The sequence below is a fragment of the Panthera leo genome, chromosome D4 (genome assembly GCF_018350215.1).
Source record: "Panthera leo isolate Ple1 chromosome D4, P.leo_Ple1_pat1.1, whole genome shotgun sequence".
Lineage (NCBI taxonomy): Eukaryota > Metazoa > Chordata > Mammalia > Carnivora > Felidae > Panthera > Panthera leo.
The window spans coordinates 79,432,207-79,452,621 of record NC_056691.1 but is presented as its reverse complement, the minus strand read 5'-3'; the positions used below and the strand labels follow the sequence as shown (position 1 = coordinate 79,452,621).

General features: G+C 50.9%; 1 protein-coding gene across 6 annotated transcripts in view; it reads left to right on the top strand.

Annotated features, from left to right (window-relative positions):
• CDK5RAP2 (CDK5 regulatory subunit associated protein 2) overlaps positions 1-20,415 on the top strand; it is a 170,294-nt gene that overhangs the window by 101,206 nt on the left and 48,673 nt on the right. For 5 of the 6 annotated variants that reach the window (XM_042913941.1, XM_042913937.1, XM_042913940.1 and 2 more), the window contains 5 exons: positions 1,259-1,354; positions 3,187-3,374; positions 9,617-10,049; positions 15,222-15,453; positions 19,235-19,357. In XM_042913941.1, the coding sequence (XP_042769875.1) occupies positions 1,259-1,354; positions 3,187-3,374; positions 9,617-10,049; positions 15,222-15,453; positions 19,235-19,357 (1,072 nt within the window). The remainder of the gene's footprint in view (positions 1-1,258; positions 1,355-3,186; positions 3,375-9,616; positions 10,050-15,221; positions 15,454-19,234; positions 19,358-20,415) is intronic. The other variant, XM_042913938.1, reaches the window with a different exon arrangement.

Below are 20,415 nucleotides of genomic sequence, written 5' to 3'. Positions count from 1 at the left end.
GAATATATTCGTACGTGTCCGGCCTGTTTAATGTTTCGTAGTTTAGGGAGCTCTCATTTGTGAGATCATTGGTTCCGTTTGATCCTGACTGCAGATTTGGCTATGATTAGGTTGAATGTGTTCTGGTCTTGAGAAGGTTTCTAGAAAATGACTTAATGAAGGCAAATTGCTTTGTTTTGTTTGCTTTCTTCCAAAATAAGGGTTTCCTATAAAAGGAAGATCAGAAAAACGTAAGTTGGTCTGGGAAAATTATGGACTGGATGTAGGAATTGCTAAGTAAAACTATAGAGACAGAACCTTAGAAATCTCATGCACAACACGCCTGGCAAGTGACTCAACAAGCGACACTTGAGTGCAGAACTTAGAATTTCATCGGTGAGGAGAGGTTTAGTATAATTTTTGCAACAGCTCTGACTGATTAGCTCCCTGGGTGTGGCCACCTCTCCTCTCCCATTTTGATTTGGTTAATCCAGGTGTCCCAGGACTGGAATTTTCTCTCTTCCGGAGAGCTGAGATCTGGCCATCTCAGGAACGTCGTACTGCCCGTTCTGGAGAATGCACAGTGCAGAAGCTTTGGGCCTTCCTCCTCTTTAAAGCCTTAGGGATTTATGCTGTCTTTATAAAAGACTGCTCCTCGTCTCCAAAGCGTAAAGTTACCGTCAGGCAAGGTCAATACTCTACTCATTAGCGATGAGGACTTTTTTGTCAACAGAATGACAGCATTGTTGGGACTGTCCATCTCAGCTCTGTGACAGTCCAGAAGGAGGTTTTATGTGCTGGGCTAAATAGGAGACGTGATGCAGAAATCTGGCAGAACATAAATTTCATTTACTGCTTTCTTGCTATTTGATACTTTCAATTCCGTCAATAGCTTTTTCCTGAACTCTTGTTACTTTTATATAATCTGAAAATGAATTTAGCAACGGCAGGAGTGGCAACAGCACAGCAGACAGCATGCTCGATCTACAGCAGCTCGGGGAGGGCCTGCCAGGGCAGGGGAATGGCTTTCGTCATTTCTCGGGGCCTTTGTCCTGACATTATGCCCGATCCTGGGCAGCTGTGTGTGATTGGCTAGAACCAGCATCTCTAACTTTGGTTAATTTTTATTTCATCGGCTTTGGCATTCGTTTCTGCCTCCTTTTTGGTTTGTTTTTTGTTTTGCATTAAAAAAAAAAAAGACATCGCTGACTTATTCATACATATTCATGCTGCGCACTTTTTTGGGTTGCGTTTTCACACCATTCCATGCTCCATGTAGCTTCTGGCTAGCAAGGAGGACGAGGACACGACCAGACTTGGAGAGGATGACGAGAATAACTTCCTGAGCGACCAGCTCTCGGAGCAGAGCAACAAGGTAGGAACGTGGCGGTCCACCCCGATTCCGTCCTCCCCTCGCTGTGCCCAAGCCAGTCCTCCAGTTTGGGATGAATCCGTTGGCTTTTCTGTTCCTCGTACCTGTGTCGAGTGTTTGCCGTGTGCCAGTGGAGAGCAAAGACACTGAGTCTCTCTCTTCTCAGACCACACACGGGGCGGAGAGCCCGTCAGGGGACAGGAGGACATACGTAGGGCTGCCAGTAAAAACAGGGTTGTTGTAAGAGAATAACAGGCTTTGGATGTTGGACCTGGTCAGATCCTTAGAGATCTAACCCCGCCCGTTTGTTTCATGCGTTGGAAATCGAGGCCTGTGAGGGGAGGGGGTTTCTCCAGGACACAGCGTCAAGTCAGTGGCAGAGCCGAGGTGAGGGCCCTGTCCCTGGACTGCTGCGAAGTCCCAGATCATGACCGCAGTGTGAGGACTCCCTTCTCGGGGGCCCCCTCCGGTCTCCTGATACGGAACCCAGCTTCGTGTCGTCTGGGCACTGTTGAGCATTTGCCTCCTTCCCTGTAGAACGTTCCTCCAGTCACATCCATACTGGGCATTTGGAACAAACATTCTCCCAACTTGAAAGAACCCGAGAGACCAGGGCACAGTGGGAGACAGGAGGCTGGAGGCTTGGCATTTGTGACCTTCAGAGTGTTCGCGTTCTCGTGGTCGTGAATGGGAGACCATTAAGAGGCGGATGGTTTGGGTGAGCAGAGCAGCTCCGAGTGGGCGCCGATTTTAAATCTTGCTGTGTATCTTCATGACCTCCGTTGACCCTTGCTTAACCCCCGAGCCCGAGTTTTTCTGAGGGGAGTTAATACATCCTTGCTGGAGTGTCTGTGATATTTAAATAGAAAGGTGTGTACCAAGTGCTCGGTAAATGCTATCACTCTTTTTATTAGCGTCTCCGAGACCTTTCCTTCTTTGGAAGTTGCTTATTTAGATGGATGTAATAACTGGGTTGGTGGCAAACAAGACCCTATAAATAACGGCTCGTTGGTGTGGGTCTTGTCTTCCATTTAAAAATCTTAATCATTTCACAAGTGTGAGAGAGGGGTGTGATGGCTAGTGTGTATATCACCAGTAATGAAGTCAAGGGGAGTTATTTATAGACGGGTAGAAGAGATTTACAGCTTTGGAAAGGGGGAGAAAGAATGCTAATTGCAGCACCTCCAGACATGCCCAGCACAAGCTTTAACTAGATGCGTCCTCGGTACCGCTCCTTCGGGGCCCTCGGTGACCCAAGAAGGTGGATCCGTAAATAACATCCTCCTGGGAGTTTAGGAACTCTCTTCTTTTCCTAATGAGACAAATCAAAGTCATGTTAATTAGGATGTATCTGTAAAGAGTGAGGCGCCTTTCTGATAGGTAACGGGGAGGATACACTGCAAGACGTAGATGATAGATGTCCACAAGGTCGTTGATGGCACGGGCTCCCTACCCTTCCTAGGAAGAACTTGCTAGGAGCTGGCCAGGGGGCGGGGGGACACATGCATGGTGGGCAGGACGCGGCCCTTCCTCTCATTCTTTTTCTCGTGGTCACCCGGGGAAGTGGCAGTGTTCTCCCCATTTTGTGGATGAGGGAACCGAGGGGAGGAGAAGTGACGTAGGCCTGTCCGTGCTCTTGTGGGAGCCCCTCCGCCGCAAGGCACGTGTGTGGACCTTCGAGCCTGAGCCCGCTCCGTGCCCTCTCCTGCTTTCCTTCTCCCTCTGGCTGGCTTGCACTGCTGATGCGCTCTCTGCCTCCGTCCTCTCTCTCTCCTGCACGCACCCCCTCACTTTCTTCCCAGGTCCGTATTTTGACCAGATACTCTGATTTGCAGGTTGTGGAGGATTATTCCAAAGGAGGTCGCAAAAATGGATATTTGAGGCACACGGATTCCAATATTCTAGATTCCGACGGCGCCCACAAGCCTGGCTGCCCCGGAGACCGGAGTCTAGAAGAAGGCGAACTCATGAACTTGCTTGCCCCGTTTTTCAGTGAGAAGGCCACGTTGTTACTGGAATCCAGGTAGACATGGGGCCCCGGTAGTGGTTTCTTTCTCGGGTGTGAGGGGAGAACAAACTCATTTTGCTAAATGGATTTAGATGGCGGTGCTGTGTAATTTAGCCGAGAGAGCCACCGAAATGTCTTGGAAGGAATCGTGCCAGTCAAGCAATTAAGTAATTAGGCTGCACGCTAGTGGCTGGGAGGGGACGTCAGCAAAGCCTCGTGCAAGCCCAGTATAGAGAGCGAAAGCGAGCTTTCCTCTGGAATCGGTCCTGGGAGCCCCGGGAAGGGCTGTGTCTGGCTGTCAGCGAGAGGAATCAGCCCTACCGGAGTCTCTTCCGGTTTCTGCAGCAGCTTAAAAACTGCCATTGTAGTCGTGACTCGCGGTTTTATGTGGAGCTCGAACTGAAATTCTCTTCTCCTCATATCTGCCGGCGGTCATCCTGTGTGAGGAAATACCTCGGGGTGTTTGCCTTAAAACGAAAAAGGAGAAGCGTTCCGCACGTTCGTGTTTTTAAAATTAACCTTTGGGAGCAGATTGTCCCCCTCCCCGCTTCCCATTCTTCCGAGTCCGTCGTGACAGCTGCTTGGGCTTTGGGGCCAGAAGGAGCCGCGCTTTCCTCTCTCAGGGCCCCGGCCTCTCCGGCCACTTCCTCGGGAGCCGCGAGGAGGAAGAAGACACCGTTTAAGGAAAATGGCAGGCGGGTGGTGTGTGTTCAGTGAAAGTGTTGCCCTCTCCTCCAGTGTAGACAGAGAAACGGAGCCGCTAACTCCTGCCCGTGACTCTTGGCAAGAGCCAGGAACCCCACTGTCTCTCCCGTCGGTGGACTGAGCCTCATCGGCGTTTCTGTAGCTAAAATAGGACTGGAGCATCCTGTCAGTGTAAGCTCAGGCAGGCTGCCCCTTCCCCAGTCCCTGGCATCCGTCCAGCATTTTCCTAGCGCGCATCCTCTTGGGGGCACGTGTCTAGTGCCTCTCCTGGCTGATTGTCACAGGGAGTTAGGTGCCTTTGGTTGACACTTGAGAGTTGGAGGATTTTCTCCACGTCGGGGTCCCACACGTTACATCAGAGCTCGAAGATGCAGCTCTCCTTCCGGGGAGCGCCTAGGGATGTGCCTGGGTGATGTGAGCGGGGGGACGGGGACGAAGGGGGAAGAACAACGGGCCGTGGTGGGCATGTGGGACGCGGGGGGGTGGGCTCCCTGCTGGTGGGCGGGAGCTTCTTAGGCCCAACTGAGAGCACAGGGGCTCTCAGCCTTCCGGTCTTTCAGCGGAAGCCCCCAAATTATATTCTAAGTCTCCTGATTTTTGAAAACGCAAACCTAGTTACGTTTTTCCAGAAAGCATTTTCTGGGCCAACGCCCTGCGTGCCAGGGGGCAAGCTTGTGACAATCCGTGGTTCCGTTACCTGTGCCCTGCAGGTGACTGTTCTGTAGGCTTTTGGGCCGCGCTGGCCACTTGTAGTGTCAGAAAAGGCTTTCTTACACCAGCCTGAATCTCCCGTCTTGTTCTCCGGACAGCTGTCCTTCATGGTGCACCGCTGAGGCCCGTGACAGTGGACTCGTGGCTCCGAGGGCCCTCCTGCAGGCCCGACCGTGGTCGGCACCCCCGTCCGGCACGCACACCGGGCATCACGTGCCCGGTCGCGTTGCACCCTCACGCCGGCCTTGCATGCCGCTGGCGTGGCGGTAAACACGGGAGCCGACCTCTGGGGACCTGACTTTCCCTTAGCAAGTAAGTGCTAGGAGCTGTTGGCGAATTTTCTGGGATAACCAGGATTTTGATCGGTCAGGGAAACACCAGCCTTCTGCTTAGGAGTTCCCTTTGGGTCCAGGCTGCCACCGTCTGTCGCCTGGACTCCAGCAGCACGACCTCCTACTGTCCGTTTGCCACAGAGAGGCTGCCGTGATTTTTTTTTTTTTTTGGCCAAAGTGACCTTTTTGTTTTTATTTAATTTAATTTAATTTAATTTAATTTAATTTAATTTAATTTAATTTAAAAGAGACAGCAAGCAAGCAGGGGAGGGGCAGACAGGGAGGGAGAGAGAGAATCCCAAGCAGACTCCACGCTGTCAGTGCAGAGCCTGATGCAGGGCTCGAACTCCCCAAGCGTCAGATCATGCATGACCTAAGCTGAAGTCAAGACTTGGACGCTTAACAGACTGAGCCATCCAGGCACCCCATGCCACAGTGATCATTCCGTTCCATGCTTGAGACCCTCCAGCGGATTTCCATTGCCCTTACAGTAAGATCAGAGCTTCCTGACCTGGCTCCCACCTACTTCTTTGTCCTTATCTCTTCCCTGTCTTGCTCACCGAGCTCCGGCCATGTAGACCTCCTCTCTGCTCCTGAGGCATCCTGGCTGGTTCTCACCTCAAGGCCTTTGCAGTGGCCGTTCCCTCTAGCTGGAGGGCTTTTTTCCTAGGTGTATGTGTGACTGGTGGGGTCTCGGCCGGACATCAGCTCTGTTGCTGACCACGAACGGGAAACCTTGCTTCTACACACGGTCTCGGGACCTTCTCCCTCCTTCGCTTCCCTCCCTCAGTTCATAGTACTTATCATTGCTCTACCTGGTCTTATTTAGTTATCGACGTATGTCTGAATGTCTGTCTGTCTTCTTAATGAAGTGGGAGCCCCTCGATTCCTTTTCACCATGCGCGCCTGCTGCCTTACATGGCAGGTGGGAGGTGCTCCATAAAATATTTCAGTGAGTGCAGATGATCAAAAATTAGAAAATTAGAAAGAGGGTAGTGATTCTTTGGAGTCCGAAAGATCCGGGTTCCGGTCTTTGTTCTGCCCCTTTGCCAAGGGATGCTGAATCTTTACGAGCCCGTTTCTTCATGTGTAACATGGGGTTAGCATTGCCTCACCTCCTCGTCTTATGGTGACGACTAAATGTAGTCAGTGTGGGGCACCTGGGGGGCTCAGTCGGTTAAGCGTTTTGATGCCGGCTCAGGTCGTGATCTCGCGGTTTTGGGGATCGAGCCCCACGTCGGGCTCCAAGCTGCTAGCTCAGAGCCTGCCGCCCACTTGCAATTCTCCCTTTCCCTCCCTCTCTCTGCCCTTTCCCTGCTCACGCTCTCTCTCAAGTAAATGAACTTAAAAAACTATGAATGTAGTCAGTGTATTTAAAGGATCTGACACACTTAAGCGCTTCACGAACGTCTGTTCGTCTCCCTTTACACCTTTTCTCTGTGGCAGAGATTCTCAGGAAGGGTGTATCAACAATGTTTGGGCCTCTGGCGAGACTCTCGACTGAACCATTAAAAAGGTCCTGATCACAGCGATGGCTTAATGAATCCGTTGCTCAGATTCCTGGCAAAGTAACACTTGAAATGTTTTATTTAACAGCAACCCCACTTTAGTATATTGTAATGGCCTCTTTCGCCACCTCTTACTACCCATTTGTAAAGTCTTTTCCCTGGGCTTCACTGTGTGTTGTTTGTGGTGAGTAACAGGCCTCCTTTGGCTAGCTGAATAGCGATTGTCATTATTTTTAATCTATATTAAGGGAAAGAGAGGAAAGGAAAATTTAGTTTAACGTGCTTAAAGTACCAGAAATATTTTTAAAGTCTGGATTTACTAAATTTTAAGATGGGTTGTGTAGTCTAGATGATTCCATATTAGGAGTGAAAAATGCACCATACATTTTAATTTTGTTTTGTAAGCTGTTTGATTTTTTACCCTGCTTCGTCGTGCTGTGGCTGTGTGATTTGAATGGAATCGCCTCTGCCCCAGAGCTAGACGATGGGAATCCAGACAGCAGTAGGGCCTCCCCCTGCCGGTAGAGGGCTCAGCGGGGAAGGTGAGACCAGGGCTCATGCCAGAGTGGCGGCAGGGACACCGGGAGGGGGACGGCCAGGGAGCCGTCTGTAGAGGCTGGAGGGATTGCAGAGAGAAGAGAGAGGGCGCAACACCCATGAGGGCCTCTTCCATCCCCTGTCACTACCACTACCGATTGCCCCCACCTCTCCTCCTGGTAACCCTTTCCTGGAAGTTAACAACAGCTCTCCCACTGGCCTCTCCTTTCCTTGCCCGCTCTGTTCCCTTTTTTCTTCTTTTTCTGCCTCAGTCTCCTGGTTTCTTCTTTCTTAAATGAGTCACTTTTTCACCTTAAATGAGTAGCTTTTTCTCCTTTATGTTTTAGATGACTTACACATACTTATTTAAATTTTTTTTAATGTTTATCCATTTTTTGAGAGAGAGGGAGTGCTTGAGCAGGGAGGGGCAGAGAGAGAGGGAGACACAGAATCCGAAGCAGGCTCCAGGCTCCGAGCTGTCAGCACAGAGCCCCACGCGGGGCTTGAACTCATCAGCTGTGAGATCATGACCTGAGCCGAAGTCAGATGGTTAACTGGCTGAGCCACCCAGGCGCCCCTATACATAGTTATTTTAAAATCTTCAGGTTGCTTTATTGATATTATTTTCTTGAGTGTGAACTGTGATCTGTTGGGTCGTGGCCTGTTTGTCTGGACTGTGCTTGGTTTGCCTGTGTAGACAGCCGGTTCCGTCCCCCGCGCTTCGTCTTCCCCCTGTGGGGCGCTGCAGTCACCTCTGCTTGGCCCTCTGGCTCCTGAAATCTCCATGGTTTTCTCCACCATGTGTGGTTCTCCTCCTCAGTTTCTGACCTTTGGATAAATTGTACCTTGTTTTTGACGCCTATAGTGCACCTTATAATATGTTTTTGTTAGGTATTTTTTGCTGTCACTTAAGTGTGTTTTGAGCAGGGTGGGTGGGTTTCCTGAATGTACTCACTCCTCCCCCTTGACAGAAGTCTCTCCGTTCATTCTTTCCACGGCAGCTAGAATCACCCCTGCAAAGCACACGAGTGACCGGGCACTCTGCCACAGAGCCTTGCAGTGGCTCTCCTTTGCTGTCACGCCTCAGTTCCCCCCTCCTGGCTTTCAGCCTCACTCCCTTACCCTCCAGCATGTCTCATCTGTGTTCCCCTTGTTTGCCTAGCCTAGAATGTCCCATTTCCCTTTGCCTTGGACACCCTGGGAACGTGGCTCCGTAACCCATTAAAAGTTGTGTAGGGCCCATGTTTGCTTTTTTACCCCATGGAGCAATGATTTGTTGACATACCTGTCTCCAACCCAGGCTAAGGCCTTGCAGGCAGTTTTGCACCCTCAGTGCCTGTCCCAGGGCCTAGCACAAGAAACACCCACAGGGATTCTTCTTGAACTGCTCTGCAGCCTTTTACATGCTGGCTTTGTTTGAGTTCCTGGGACAACAGAGCCTGAAGTAAGGATTCGGGTACAAGTGGCTTCTTGGGAATATGACTCCAGGGAGCAGAGTGAGTAAGATAGGAATAGAGGCAAAGCCAGTAAGGGTTCCTGAGTGATCTGGTTGGTGCCATGGGTGGCCGCAGCGTTGTCTCTCCAGACATTGGAAGATGGGGACGTTTCCCCAGTAGCTCTCTTCCCCCGCTGCTTGAGGGTTCCCCTCCACATGTAAACTGGTTCTCACTTCCCACTGCCCTGCCGGGGGATCAGGGAGCCCTGGAAAAGCTCCAGTGCAGCAGAGAAAGGCCAGGAGCGCTTGAGGAGGGACTGTCTCTGTCTCCAGGTGCCGTCCACACAGCATCCACGCGGACTGAGCTGGGGTCCACGGGAGCCTGGGGCATGTGGCCAGGGGCACGAAAGGACCTGCTACCTATACACCCTCTCGTTTAATCCTCATCGCTGTCCTGTGGCGGGGGAGCCTGACCTTCCAAAGAGTCGCTGAGTTAGAACTTGAAGCCATTTTCGTGTGATTTCAAAGCCACTGCTCTTCCTATTATGAGTGGTTCACAGCATCCCTTCATTCAGCACCTATTTCCTGAGCACTGACTGTGTACCGTGATGGGCCTGCTCACTGATGGGTCCACGAGGTTGGCTGGATCCACCGCAGCCATATTTGCCCCTGGATGTAGGAATGGAGCTGGGGGCGGGCGGACCTTTCACTTGTCAACAACACTTGATGACTCTGTTTGCTCCTTTGTAGGCCCAGCCTGCGTCCTTAGAGCCACGTGGCCCCTCACCTGTATATACTTGTGTCAAATCAATTCTCCTCCTCTTATCCATGAAATAGACAAGGTAGTACCCACCTTGTGTGGTCACATGAGGTGACCTGGGATAAAATCTTTGGTGTGGGTCCCGGCACTTGTCGGGCGGTCAGTGTGCTTAGTTTAAGCAGGCTTTAGGCCAGTTGGGAAAACTTGGGATACTGGGTAGGGCACAAGAAAACCGAGTTCTTCTATTTCCTTCCCTTTTGGAAAAACAGGCCTGACCTTCTGAAAGTGCTGCGTGAACTACTTCTGGGACGAGTATGCTTGGCAGAGCAGGGAGTTTCTGCAGAACGCCTTGACGGTAAAACTGAGACGTCACTCAGGCAAATGGTTGTACAGCTGAGAGGTGAACTCGGACATTTCACCCGACCCGACTCGTTGTCCAAGTCCCACGATGAACTGAAGTCGCCTCGGACGGCCCGGCTAGAAATGGCAGGTGAAGCATCCAAGCCGGAACTGAAAGATGCCTCCGTGCAGACCGTGACCGTGGAGGGTGACACGCTCGGATTCCAGCAGGAGGGCAAGAGAGAGGCTTGGGAAGAGAAGCCACCGGATGCCGTGCTCCACATGGAGGGTCAGCCGGAGAACTTGTGCGCGATGTCAGGGAGGCACGTCGCCCCCCTTGCCTTCCCCGGTGGGACCCACAAAGTAAGCTTGTTTGTATATTATTTATTAATTCCTTCTTTTATACAGAGTTAAGACTTCAAAACTCACCTCTGATCCCACTTGATTTATATAAAATCCAGTATCTCCCTCTACCTGTACTTAGTGTGGCCTCTACCTTGAGGTGTGTGTTTTGTCTTAACCTTCCCCCCAGCCCAGTCTTATTTATCTCTATAGCGTGACATTTATGCGGTTTCCTTATAGAGTCATATTTATGTATCTGTTTGTGTAGCTTTTTCTTCCATGCCGTGTACCAGGAACATCTTTCCTGGTAATGGCTTTGTAGAATTCCATCGTGGGGAATGTGCCAGAAATTGTATGACTTCCACCTCCAGGTGGACACTTACTTTTGAGGTTGCAGCAAAATTGTGATGACTTGAGTCGGGCCGAGTCGGGCCGAGAACCTAGGTTTTCTCCTACGCAGACTTTCTGGTGGAGAGGTACTTTTCTGTGAGCTTTGTCTACATTCTCGTATCCTTACAACACCTGTCAGAGCTGAGGAAGCCGGATTTTGAATGCTCGCAGGTAGCCAGCAGTTAAAGGGTGGAGCTGGGACAGCCATGCCCTTTCCCAGGCTGGCCCCCAGCTCCTGCTGGCCCAAAGTGGTAGGGTCCGGTTTTGTTGGGTTGAGTGCATTTTGCTTCGGTCAAGATGCTGTCTCTATGCTTCTCCTCAAATACCATCACAGATGCCAGATTATTAAAAGCCAGGCTCTCTTGGCAGTGTTCGATTGGACCTTTTACTCAAATCCTCCTGGGCCGAGGGGTTGGGGTTGGTTGGTCCCCGCAGCAGGGAGATGTGAGTGTTCTGGTGGAGAAGTAGGTCATGTTTCTAATAGAGCTCCAGCGATGGCTGTTGGTGTTCTTGTTTCTGATGGGTGTTTTGTATCTGAGAAATCAGCTGTACACACTGCTTCATAGCATCAGAATGGAGAATTAAGTTTATTTTCTGACCACTAAATTACTGCTTTTGTGCATACCAAAGGGAGTTAGATATATCATTAGCAAAATTGCTTTTGATTGTTTTAAATTATGCACCAAAACTGTAATTTCTAGAAAAGGGTTTTCTAAAGATATCAGTAAAGACAAAAAAAAAAAAAAAAAAAGACACTGCCATTATATTAACGGTACTCCAGATGCAAATTTGTGCAATTTGGCTGGGATAGAAATGCTCTCATCTGCCCCCAGCCCTGTTAGTTTGTACCTGTGTATTAGGAAAGCTAGCTGTTTTTTTTTTTCTCCCAGTTTATGCGGGGGATAGCCTCCTTTGTGTAGGAAAATTGCAAAATCGAATGAACTTATTAATTTCCCTGCATATATTTAAAAACTATTTATTTTTTAGTTTGGAGTTCTCCTTCTTGCTCGTGTCTTCAAAAGGAAGGCAACTGTGTTTATTTTTTAGTGTCTTCTGTTTGTGCCAAGATTGTTTGCGCTAGATCATCACATTTAATCTTCTCAGGAAGCAGATGAGGTAGGTAGGTATTCCCTACCTTTTACACATGAAAAATACAAGCTCGGAAAGGCTCAGAAAATGGTCCAGAGCGAGTCGGCTGTTAGGAGGAAGAGTAGGGCCGGAGGCCGGAGGCCAGCTTCAGAGGCAGACAGGGATATTCTACACAAACCTTTCCCAGGAAGGGAGGAACCCTCTTGTCACCATTCCAGACGTACCTGGGATTGCTTCAGGCCTGACCGCTCACCTTTCTCGGTGGCTCGGATGGGACGGGTGTGACCTGGAACCTGAGGCTGGCGCAGTGGCGACTTGAGGAAGTGCGTGGCGAGCGCCGGCTAGTGCCTCGTACGTGGCCGTGTGTGTGCAGGTCGAGCGCGGTGTGTGAGCCTTCCTGGCCCGCTTCCACCGGCAAGTGAGGAGTCCCGTCATGACATCTTTAATAAGGTGGTAGGTGGGACTCCGCTCAGCGTCCATAAGGTAGCATTTTGTGCGGTGTTATTTTAGAACCCGCGTTAGGTTGACTGACGGCAGTCTTCCAGCCTGAAATTGGCTTTGGCATTTGTGTACTTGCAGATATCTTTTCTCCTGCCATATGACACACAGATTTGGATCTAAGAATAAAGATTGGTGGAGACTGAGGACCAAGCAATTGACTGTTATTTTCCAGTCCTCTCTGATGAGGCATGCACTTCCTCCCAGCTGGTCCCCTTCACCACCTCAGACTGTTCTTGTCCTTGAACCTGTTCTCTTCCCTCGAATTTCAGGACAGAGAGTGTCTCACTTTCCTTAACTGAGCAGCAGAGGCTGAAGAGCCGTTGCGAGGTCCACATCTCTAACCTTCTCGTCGTATGGCCTCGGACGGGTTGTTTGACATCTCGGTTCTTGGTCTGGAAAATAGGCCTGGTAATTTCTGTTATCCTGCGAGCTCTGGGAATGCAGTTTGCCTGAGGACTGTGGGAGAACGTGCTTGAAAGCATCGTACATCCTAGAACGTGCAAGCAGGGCTCCTGCCTCCCTTTTCCTTCTTGGGAGACCTTGCTGATTTCATCATTCAGGGTCCCAAGTATTTCCTGTTTTCCTCTCAGGTTCCTTCTCTTCCACTTAAAAAAATTAAAAAGGATAATAGCTTCATTGAGGTATAATCCACATATTATACAGTTTATCCATTTAAAGTATATAGTGCAGTGGTTTGTTTTGTTTTTGTACACACAGAGAGTTGTGGAACCATTACCGTAATAAGTTTTAGAACATGTTCATTATCCAGAAAAGAAACCCTGACCCATTAGTGGTCACTTGCCATTTCCCCCCGTCTGCCCTAGCTGTAGGCAACTGCTAATCTGCTTTCTGTCTTTCTATGTTTGCCTATTCTGGATATTCATATGAATGCACTCATACGGTGTGTGATGTTTGGCGACTGCTTCCACTCAGCGTAATGTTTTCAAGGTACATCCGTGCTGTAGTCTCTGTTAGTACTTCATTTCTTTTTATTGCCAGATGATAGTCCATTGTATGGATGTAGCACATTTAATTTATGCATTCGTCAGTTGATGGTCATTTGACCTGTTTCCACTTTTCAGGTATTATGAATAACGTCGCTGCGAACGTTCATGTACTACAGGTTTTTGTGTGGACGTGTGTTTTCATTTCTCCTGGGTGAATACCTAGGAGTGGAATTGCTGGGTCAGGTAGTAACTCTATGTTTAACCTTTTTTTTTTTTCTTTTTGAATTTTTTAAAAAATACTTATTTATTTTTGAGAGAGAGACAGAGTGAGCCTAGGGGAGGGTCAGAGAGAGAGGGAGACACGGAATCCGAAGCAGGCTCCGGGCTCCGAGCTGTCAGCACAGAGCCCGACGTGGGGCTCGAACCCACAAACCGTGAGATCATGACCTGAGCTGAAGTTGGACGCTTAACCACCTGGGCCATCCGGCGGCCCTCTGTTTAACCTTTTGAGAAGCCACCAAACTGTTTTCTAAAGCGGCTGCTCCTAGTTTACGTTTTCACCAGAAACATGATAGTTCCAGTGTTTCCACGTCCTTGCCAACACTTGTTATTATTTTGATTATAAGCTGTCCTGATGGGTTGGGAGTGGCAGTATTTCACGGTGATTTGATTTATATTTCCCCGATGATTAATGATATTGAACGTCTTTTCATGTGTTTTTGGCCATAACTCCATCTCCTTTTGAGAAATGTCTGCCAGATCCTTTGCCCATCTTTTAATTGAGTTATTTGTGTTTTTTGTCATTGAATTGTAAGAGTAGTCCGTATATTCTAGATTTGGTCCCTTTCCCCAGCTTTTGAATATATTTAAAATTCTCCACAATCAAAAGGCACCCCCATTTGGCCTCTTAAATTATTTTTTGTATGTTACTTCCACGAATAGTTGAGTACCTACCGTGTTCTTGTGGTGAAGGCTGTGGATAGAGCATGACCAAGAAATGCGGAGTTCCTGAGCGCTGGAGCTTGTAGGCCAGGGCAGAAGACAGACGAGTAATTGCACAGGCAGTGTACCGCCCAGTGTAGGGGGCGGTGTGCGTCCTTAACAGAGAGACCTGACCTGGTCTTGGAAGTCAAGGCCCATTCTCCCGAGGGCGCTCTGAGTCCTAATGTTGTATTGGGATTACGCGAGGGGTGGGGGTCGGCAAGAAAGAGTGTTGTAGACACAGGAGGCGGTGTTGGCCAAGGCCCTGGGCTGGAAAGAACACAGACACTGAGGAACTGATAGAAGGTGAGTGTGTGGGCGTAGGGAAGCAGGAGAGGGGCAGTGACTCTGCGTGGAGGCTGTGGTGAGGATTTTGACCTTTGTCATAAGGGAGCAGGGAAGCATTACAACAGTTTTAAGCAGAGGCCAGGAATGGTAGGTTTGCCTTGCCTGCCGCAGTGGGGAGAGTGGACTCGAAAGACCAGGGCTGGATGGGGGAGGGCGCTCAGGAGGTGGTTGCCGTGGCTAGGTGAGCACCAGCAGCGTCTTGGGGCTGGTGGGGGGTGAGGAGGGCCGAAAGGCCTCAGAGACCACTCGGGGGCAGGGATCCGTGGAGCCCGGCGAGTGGGGCGCGTGGGTGATGAGCGTAAAGGGCAGTCTGATAAGGACTCGCGGGTTTGGGACGCACGGTGAGGGGATGGTAGCGTGATTCACCGAGAGTGTTGAGGCGGCGTGGCTTTGGGGCAGGGGCTGGGGTGGTGCGAGTGAGGGGCTGAGGGCTGGGCTGGCCAGTGGAAATGAAGGTGCCCGAGCCAGGCGGGTGGGGAGATCTGAGCCCGCCCGGGCGGTAGCCGCGGGGTCAGTGACTCGGTAGCCAGGGAGAACTTCGGTGGGAGGTGGTTCTGGTGGCCTCGCAGGGGCGGGAGGCAGGTTGGCTTAGACCGAGGGGTGGGGCGGGGGGAGGAAATAGAGAAGGAGCAAGAAGGTGCTCCTCAGAAGATCGTGTTGAGGACAGGACTGCCGTGTATTGAGCATCTGCCGTGTCCGGAGACGGTGGGCCAGGGCCAAGCAGGTGTCGACGAGGAAAAGCTTGGTGGCGGCCAGTCAGACGAAGAACCTGCCAAGACACGAATTCTGCAGACCGGGAGATAAACTTAGATGCCACTGTAGGAACCGGAAGTGTGGACGGCCGGCTTGAATCCTGTTGTACGAGGTCGGCCTGAGGACGTGTTGCCTGCGTGACCAGAGGACGTATATTCATTGTCCTTTTCGTGTGTCTCCTCAGGATGCCAAGAAGTCCCGCTTGCCCATCCTGATAAAAGCGTCCCGGTCATTGGGAAAGGTGTACCGGCTCCCCGCCACCCAGGAGCTGGTGACCCAGCTGCAGGGCCAGGTCCTGGAGCTGCAGGGGGAGCTGAAGGAGCTTAAAGTCCGCAACAGGCAACTTCGGCAAAAGTTAATTCTGGCTGAAGCGATGACGGAGGGGAGGCCAGCGCCAGACAAAACGCTCCTGAAAGGTAAGCACCGGGAGAAATGTGTTCTCCGTGCGCGAGACAAACGACCCGATAGAGCTGCTCGAAATGTCAGCCTTGTTGTGCAGAACTGCGGTAAGCTTGAGTATAAATTTTATGAATTACAGTGATTAATCTTGACTCTTGACAAACACACAATCAAAGGAACACAATAAGGGAAACGAATCTATTGTTTTCATTTATTCTGGAGTCCGCGTGAAGGGGACTTGTAAGCGCTCGCGGGTCTTGTGAGGTCACCTCTGCCTTCACTTGGGGTGGTCTGCGGGTACCCCGGCTGTGGGATGATTTCAATCTGGGTTTTTGTGGTTTTTTTTTTTTTTTCTGGCTTTGTCTGTGGAAGCCTCAGGCATATGGGTAAGTCACGTGTGTGAGCGAGAGTCCTCGTGGTGGGGTTTTCTAGAATGTCCAGGCTACATCACTTTGGGTTCCTGAGGGCTAATTCCCAGCCCTGTTGACCTTACGTCTTCCTCTGGAAGTGACCTGCCTCCCCACCCACTTTGAATCTGCTGTTTCTGCACTCGTGGGAGCCCCCAAAATGGAGGGCCCCTGGGTTAAGATGTGTCCAGGTTAGACTGCATAGACTCGGAGGGAGCGTGTGAGATAGCGTCCCCTCGGCCGGAACAGTGACAGTGGTTTGGGGCCACCACCCCTTCGAGAGTCTGAAGAAAGCTGCCAGCCGTTACCAGAGAGCAGTGTAGGTGAGCACACAGGTAGTGTCGTACCTCGTTTTCAGAGGGTTCGTGAGTCCGCAAAAGCCCACGTGCACTCCTGATTTTGAACTTCTGCTGCAAGCAAATGATAGCAACACCCAATACCAAGCAGTCTTTGATTTATCTATTCAAAAAGCAGTGGTTACATCCTCCTGTGTGCCCGGCACCGTTGTGGGCCCTGGGGAGATCGTGAACAAAACAGGTGACCTAAGTGTGTGGACAGCTTCCCTTCCTGTTGTGGGGAGGAAGACAATAAGCCGATAAGTGGACAAGCTGTATGTGAGATGGCAGGTGCTGTGGGGAGAGAGAGAAAGCAGGGTCAAGGGCATGGGTAACGTGGAATGGGGTAGAGTTTGCTACCACACATGGAATGAGCCTCCCTGATGAGGGGACATTTGAGTGGAAAACGGGAGGAAATGAGTGGAATCGTCAGTCAGCTTGGAAAGTGCGTTTTTGGGAGAAGGAGCAAGGGCGCAGGCCCTGACGTTGCTTTGAATTTGGGCAGTTGGTTGAGTAAGAAGGCCAATTATGTGGCTGGAGTGGAGTGAGAAAGAGGAAGAGGGAAAGGGGTCAGGGAGGCGCTAGGAGGTCGTTCTAGGGCTTTGTCTTTTGCCCAGTTAAGACGGGAAACTGCTGGAGGGTTTGGAGCGGCAGAGTCACATGACCCGACTGCAGCTTTATAGCCGGGCTGGCAAACTGCGGCCTCTGGGCCATCCATGCTCGCTGCCTGCCTTTAAGTTTTACTGGAACACAGGAACATTCCTCCGCATCCTGTCTGTGACTGCTTTTGCGCTCGATAGCAGAGTTGAGTGGTTGTGATGGAGGCCGTGTGGCTCACAGAGGCTAAAATATTCTGTATTTGGCCCTTTGAGAGAAGCGGGCCGACCTGTGCTTTAAAGGATCACTTGTAACGTGAGCCATCAAATGATGGAGTTGTCTTGCACTGAGGTGGGGAAGGCCGCAGGAGAGGCAGGCGGAGGCGGGCACTGGGTGTCCGGTTTTGTCTGACTTGAGATGCCTGTTGACCATCCCCGTGGAGATGCCAGGTTGGCACTCGGGAGATGCAGGAGTCTGGAGTCGAGGGGCTGGATCTGGTCTGGGCCTTTGAACTTAGCAAATGCCAACCTGTTGCTGGTCTTTGGAGCTCTGAGGCTTGGAGGGCTGCTGAGCAGACCCTGGGACTGAGACTGGACTGTAGTGGGTGGAGCCCGGACGGAGAAGGAGCAGCCAGAGAGGCAGGGAGGGAGCCACGAAAGGGTGCCATCCAGAAGCAGAGTGAAGAGCAGGCTCACTGTGCCAAACATTGTCAATAAGTAAGGCAAGGATGGCGGAGTGGCCTCGGGATTAAGGAACAGGAAGCCCTCACTGGTGACCCTGAAGGGAGCTGCGTCCCTGGCGTGGCCGGGCCTGCCTGCCACAGGTCCCAGAGAGGCAGTGGAGGAGAGGAACCGAGACGGCAAGAAGAGACGGCTGTGAGGGATTTTTACCGTAAGGCGGTGTGGACAGGCAGGGCAGTTAGGAGCCGCGTTGTCAGGGAGTCTCAAGGGATTCGGTGGATCGGGACGGTGGGGACTGCGGCAAGGTGGGTAGTCACGGCTACGGCCTGGCAGCGTGAGCCGCAGAGCTGGAGTGTTCAGGGAAGAGATCATGATCTGGAAGGGTCCGCGAAGAGTGAAGGCACCTAGGCTCTTCCAGGTCTGTGATAACAGGGGTATGTGGGAAGGAAACGTCCAGTCCTGGGGGCGCTGCGGGAGAGGCAGTGTCGGGGCGCCGTCCAGGTCCTTGGAGCGAGGGGCAAGGTGCATGTTCAGGGAGGAGATTGAGGTTATTCGGGATTTTGCCATCGAGGAGTTTGCTTTCTGGGGTGGGAGACTGCATCCGGTTAGGGGATGGCCAGGGTGGTTCAGGGCTGGGCCGTGACCGGGAGTCTTGGGCTTCCTGTGTCAGTGATGAGAGAAGCGCCTGTTGTTTATTCGGCCTCACTGCCCACTTTAAATGCAAGACTAATTGATTCTTCTTCACAGTCCTCGAGGCAGGAATAGTCATTATCCCCGTTTGTCTGTCGTTGAGGCCACAGTTTCAGAGATGAAGTGACTTGGCTACAGTCATACTGCCACTAACTTCCGGCGGTAGATTTGCACCAGCCTGCCTGATTTCGAAGCCTGTGCCCTTTACTGCTTCATAAAGCCTCGTGTCTGATACCTCGCATATGGATTTTCTGATGATCTGTAGCGTATGGTGTTTTCCATTTATGTTTAGGTTCTCGGGTTCACCTTAGTGGAGGTTTCAAGATAATTGGGGCTTTGGCATACTGCTCTTTCCTTCCCCCCTCCTTTCCCACTTGGTTTCCTTCCTTCCATCCATCCATCCATCCATCCATCCATCCAGACATCCATCCAGACATCCATCCATCCATCCAGACATCATTCATGCATTCCCTGAGCACCTGCTGTGTGCCAGCCTCGTGCACTGGGTGTAGGAGACAGACAGAGACAGAGAGACAGAGGAATGAGATAGTCTCAGTGCCTTCTGAGAACTCCCTGTCCAGTGGGAAGGGGGCAGATAATTAAACACATCAGTGTGGGGCAGAAGCGGGGGGCACTTCAGGGAGGAAAGATTTGCACGGCAAAGGTGACTCAGCCCAACAGAGGCCCTGGCACTTTGCCCGGAGCTTGCCGTATGCACTTACCAATGTTTTTGTTTCTTGCTGAGACACCAGGGCGCCTCAACCAGGTGCTGCTCTCGCGGTTTCCCAGGAGACCCCCGAGGCCTCTCTCTTCCAGGGGAAAAGTGGGCATGAGTCTATAGAATTCATTTTCTCACTCATAGTTTTCTGAGAGCCTAGACTTAAACCATTTCAGACAAGCTGCAGTATATTTATGCTTTTTATGTCCTGTTATGGCAGCTCGATAGATTAATTTTATCTTATAAATTGCATTTTGCCTCCCCAGTGTTTTTATTTTCCCCGTTGTATCTTTGTGTTCTTCTCAGTTGCTTGGCTAAGTTTCAAGTCTACGGTTTTATTTATTTTTCCTTCTCTTCACGAACGCCTGTAGCCCAGCCCCTTGTGGGAGCAGCCTACCAGGACAGCCCAGGAGAGCAGAAAGGAATTAGAACCATGGCCTGTGTCTGGAGAGACAAGGAAGGGGACAGTTATCAGCACACCAGCCACGAGACCGGTCGGAATTCAGCCTCTGTGTGTGTCGAACAGCTTCCGTGTGCCAGGCACTCCTTGGGGTCTTGTGTAGAAAAAATTGTCACTAAGCCCTGCAACAGGCTTCTTAGGACATCATCATTATTCCCACTTCACACGTGAGGAAGCTGAGGTTTTTAGAAAGAATTGATCCAGGTCACCCAGCTGGTAAGCGGATAGACGAGCGGAGGTCTGGTAGACTGTGTGTCCGAGCTTACCAGTCTGTCTGCCACGCTTTCCTCCCAGGCCGTGGACTGGGTCCTGGCGGGCATGGTACGTGCTCTCAGGGACCTCACAGCCCAGCAGGCAGGCAGGTCTCTGTGTGGTGCTGGCTGGGTTAGGTTAGGTGTGCCCCACCGGCCTCCGGCTGCCCAGGAGGGGGGTAAGAGGTGAGCCCGAGCTGACTCCTGGTTTGTGGGGTTTGTCAGGCAGGCCGGTGGGAAAGGTACAGAGACATGAGTGAGGTCCCAGGCAAGTCACATCTATTTCTTCTTGGCAGTATAAAGTATTCTAAGCATACAGAGAATCACAAAGGGTGATAAAAGAATATTCATGTTCCCATTCATCCAGAATGAATAAATGCTTACATTTTTTCTTTTTACCTTACATCCATTCCCCTCTGCCTTTGTTAAAAAAAGGAGTCACCTTTCATCTGGACCTAATTCACTCCATAAGAAATAATTATCTTCAGGAATCCTAAATTTGTCATGGGGCGGCTATGAGAACACCGTCTCTGGGGAAGTACTGAGTTACGATGTCCGCTTCCCCGAGGCCTCTAGTCAGTGCACTGAATACCTGGTCACATGCTTCTGAAGGTTGTGGGCTTTGAGGAGAACGCCACTCTACCAGGCAGTAAAGTACTCTTAGCTGAATTGTAGAAAGTTCCAGAGCTGCAGTATTTCCTCTAACACAAATAAGTGGTCCTGGAGACATCTCTTGAGTTCTTGGTCACAGCCAGTTGGTTACTAAAGGCTTCGTGTCGAACTGGCACTTTCCTTTTCCCTCCCAAATCCCCATCATTGGTGACCTTCTTTCCTTTTTCTA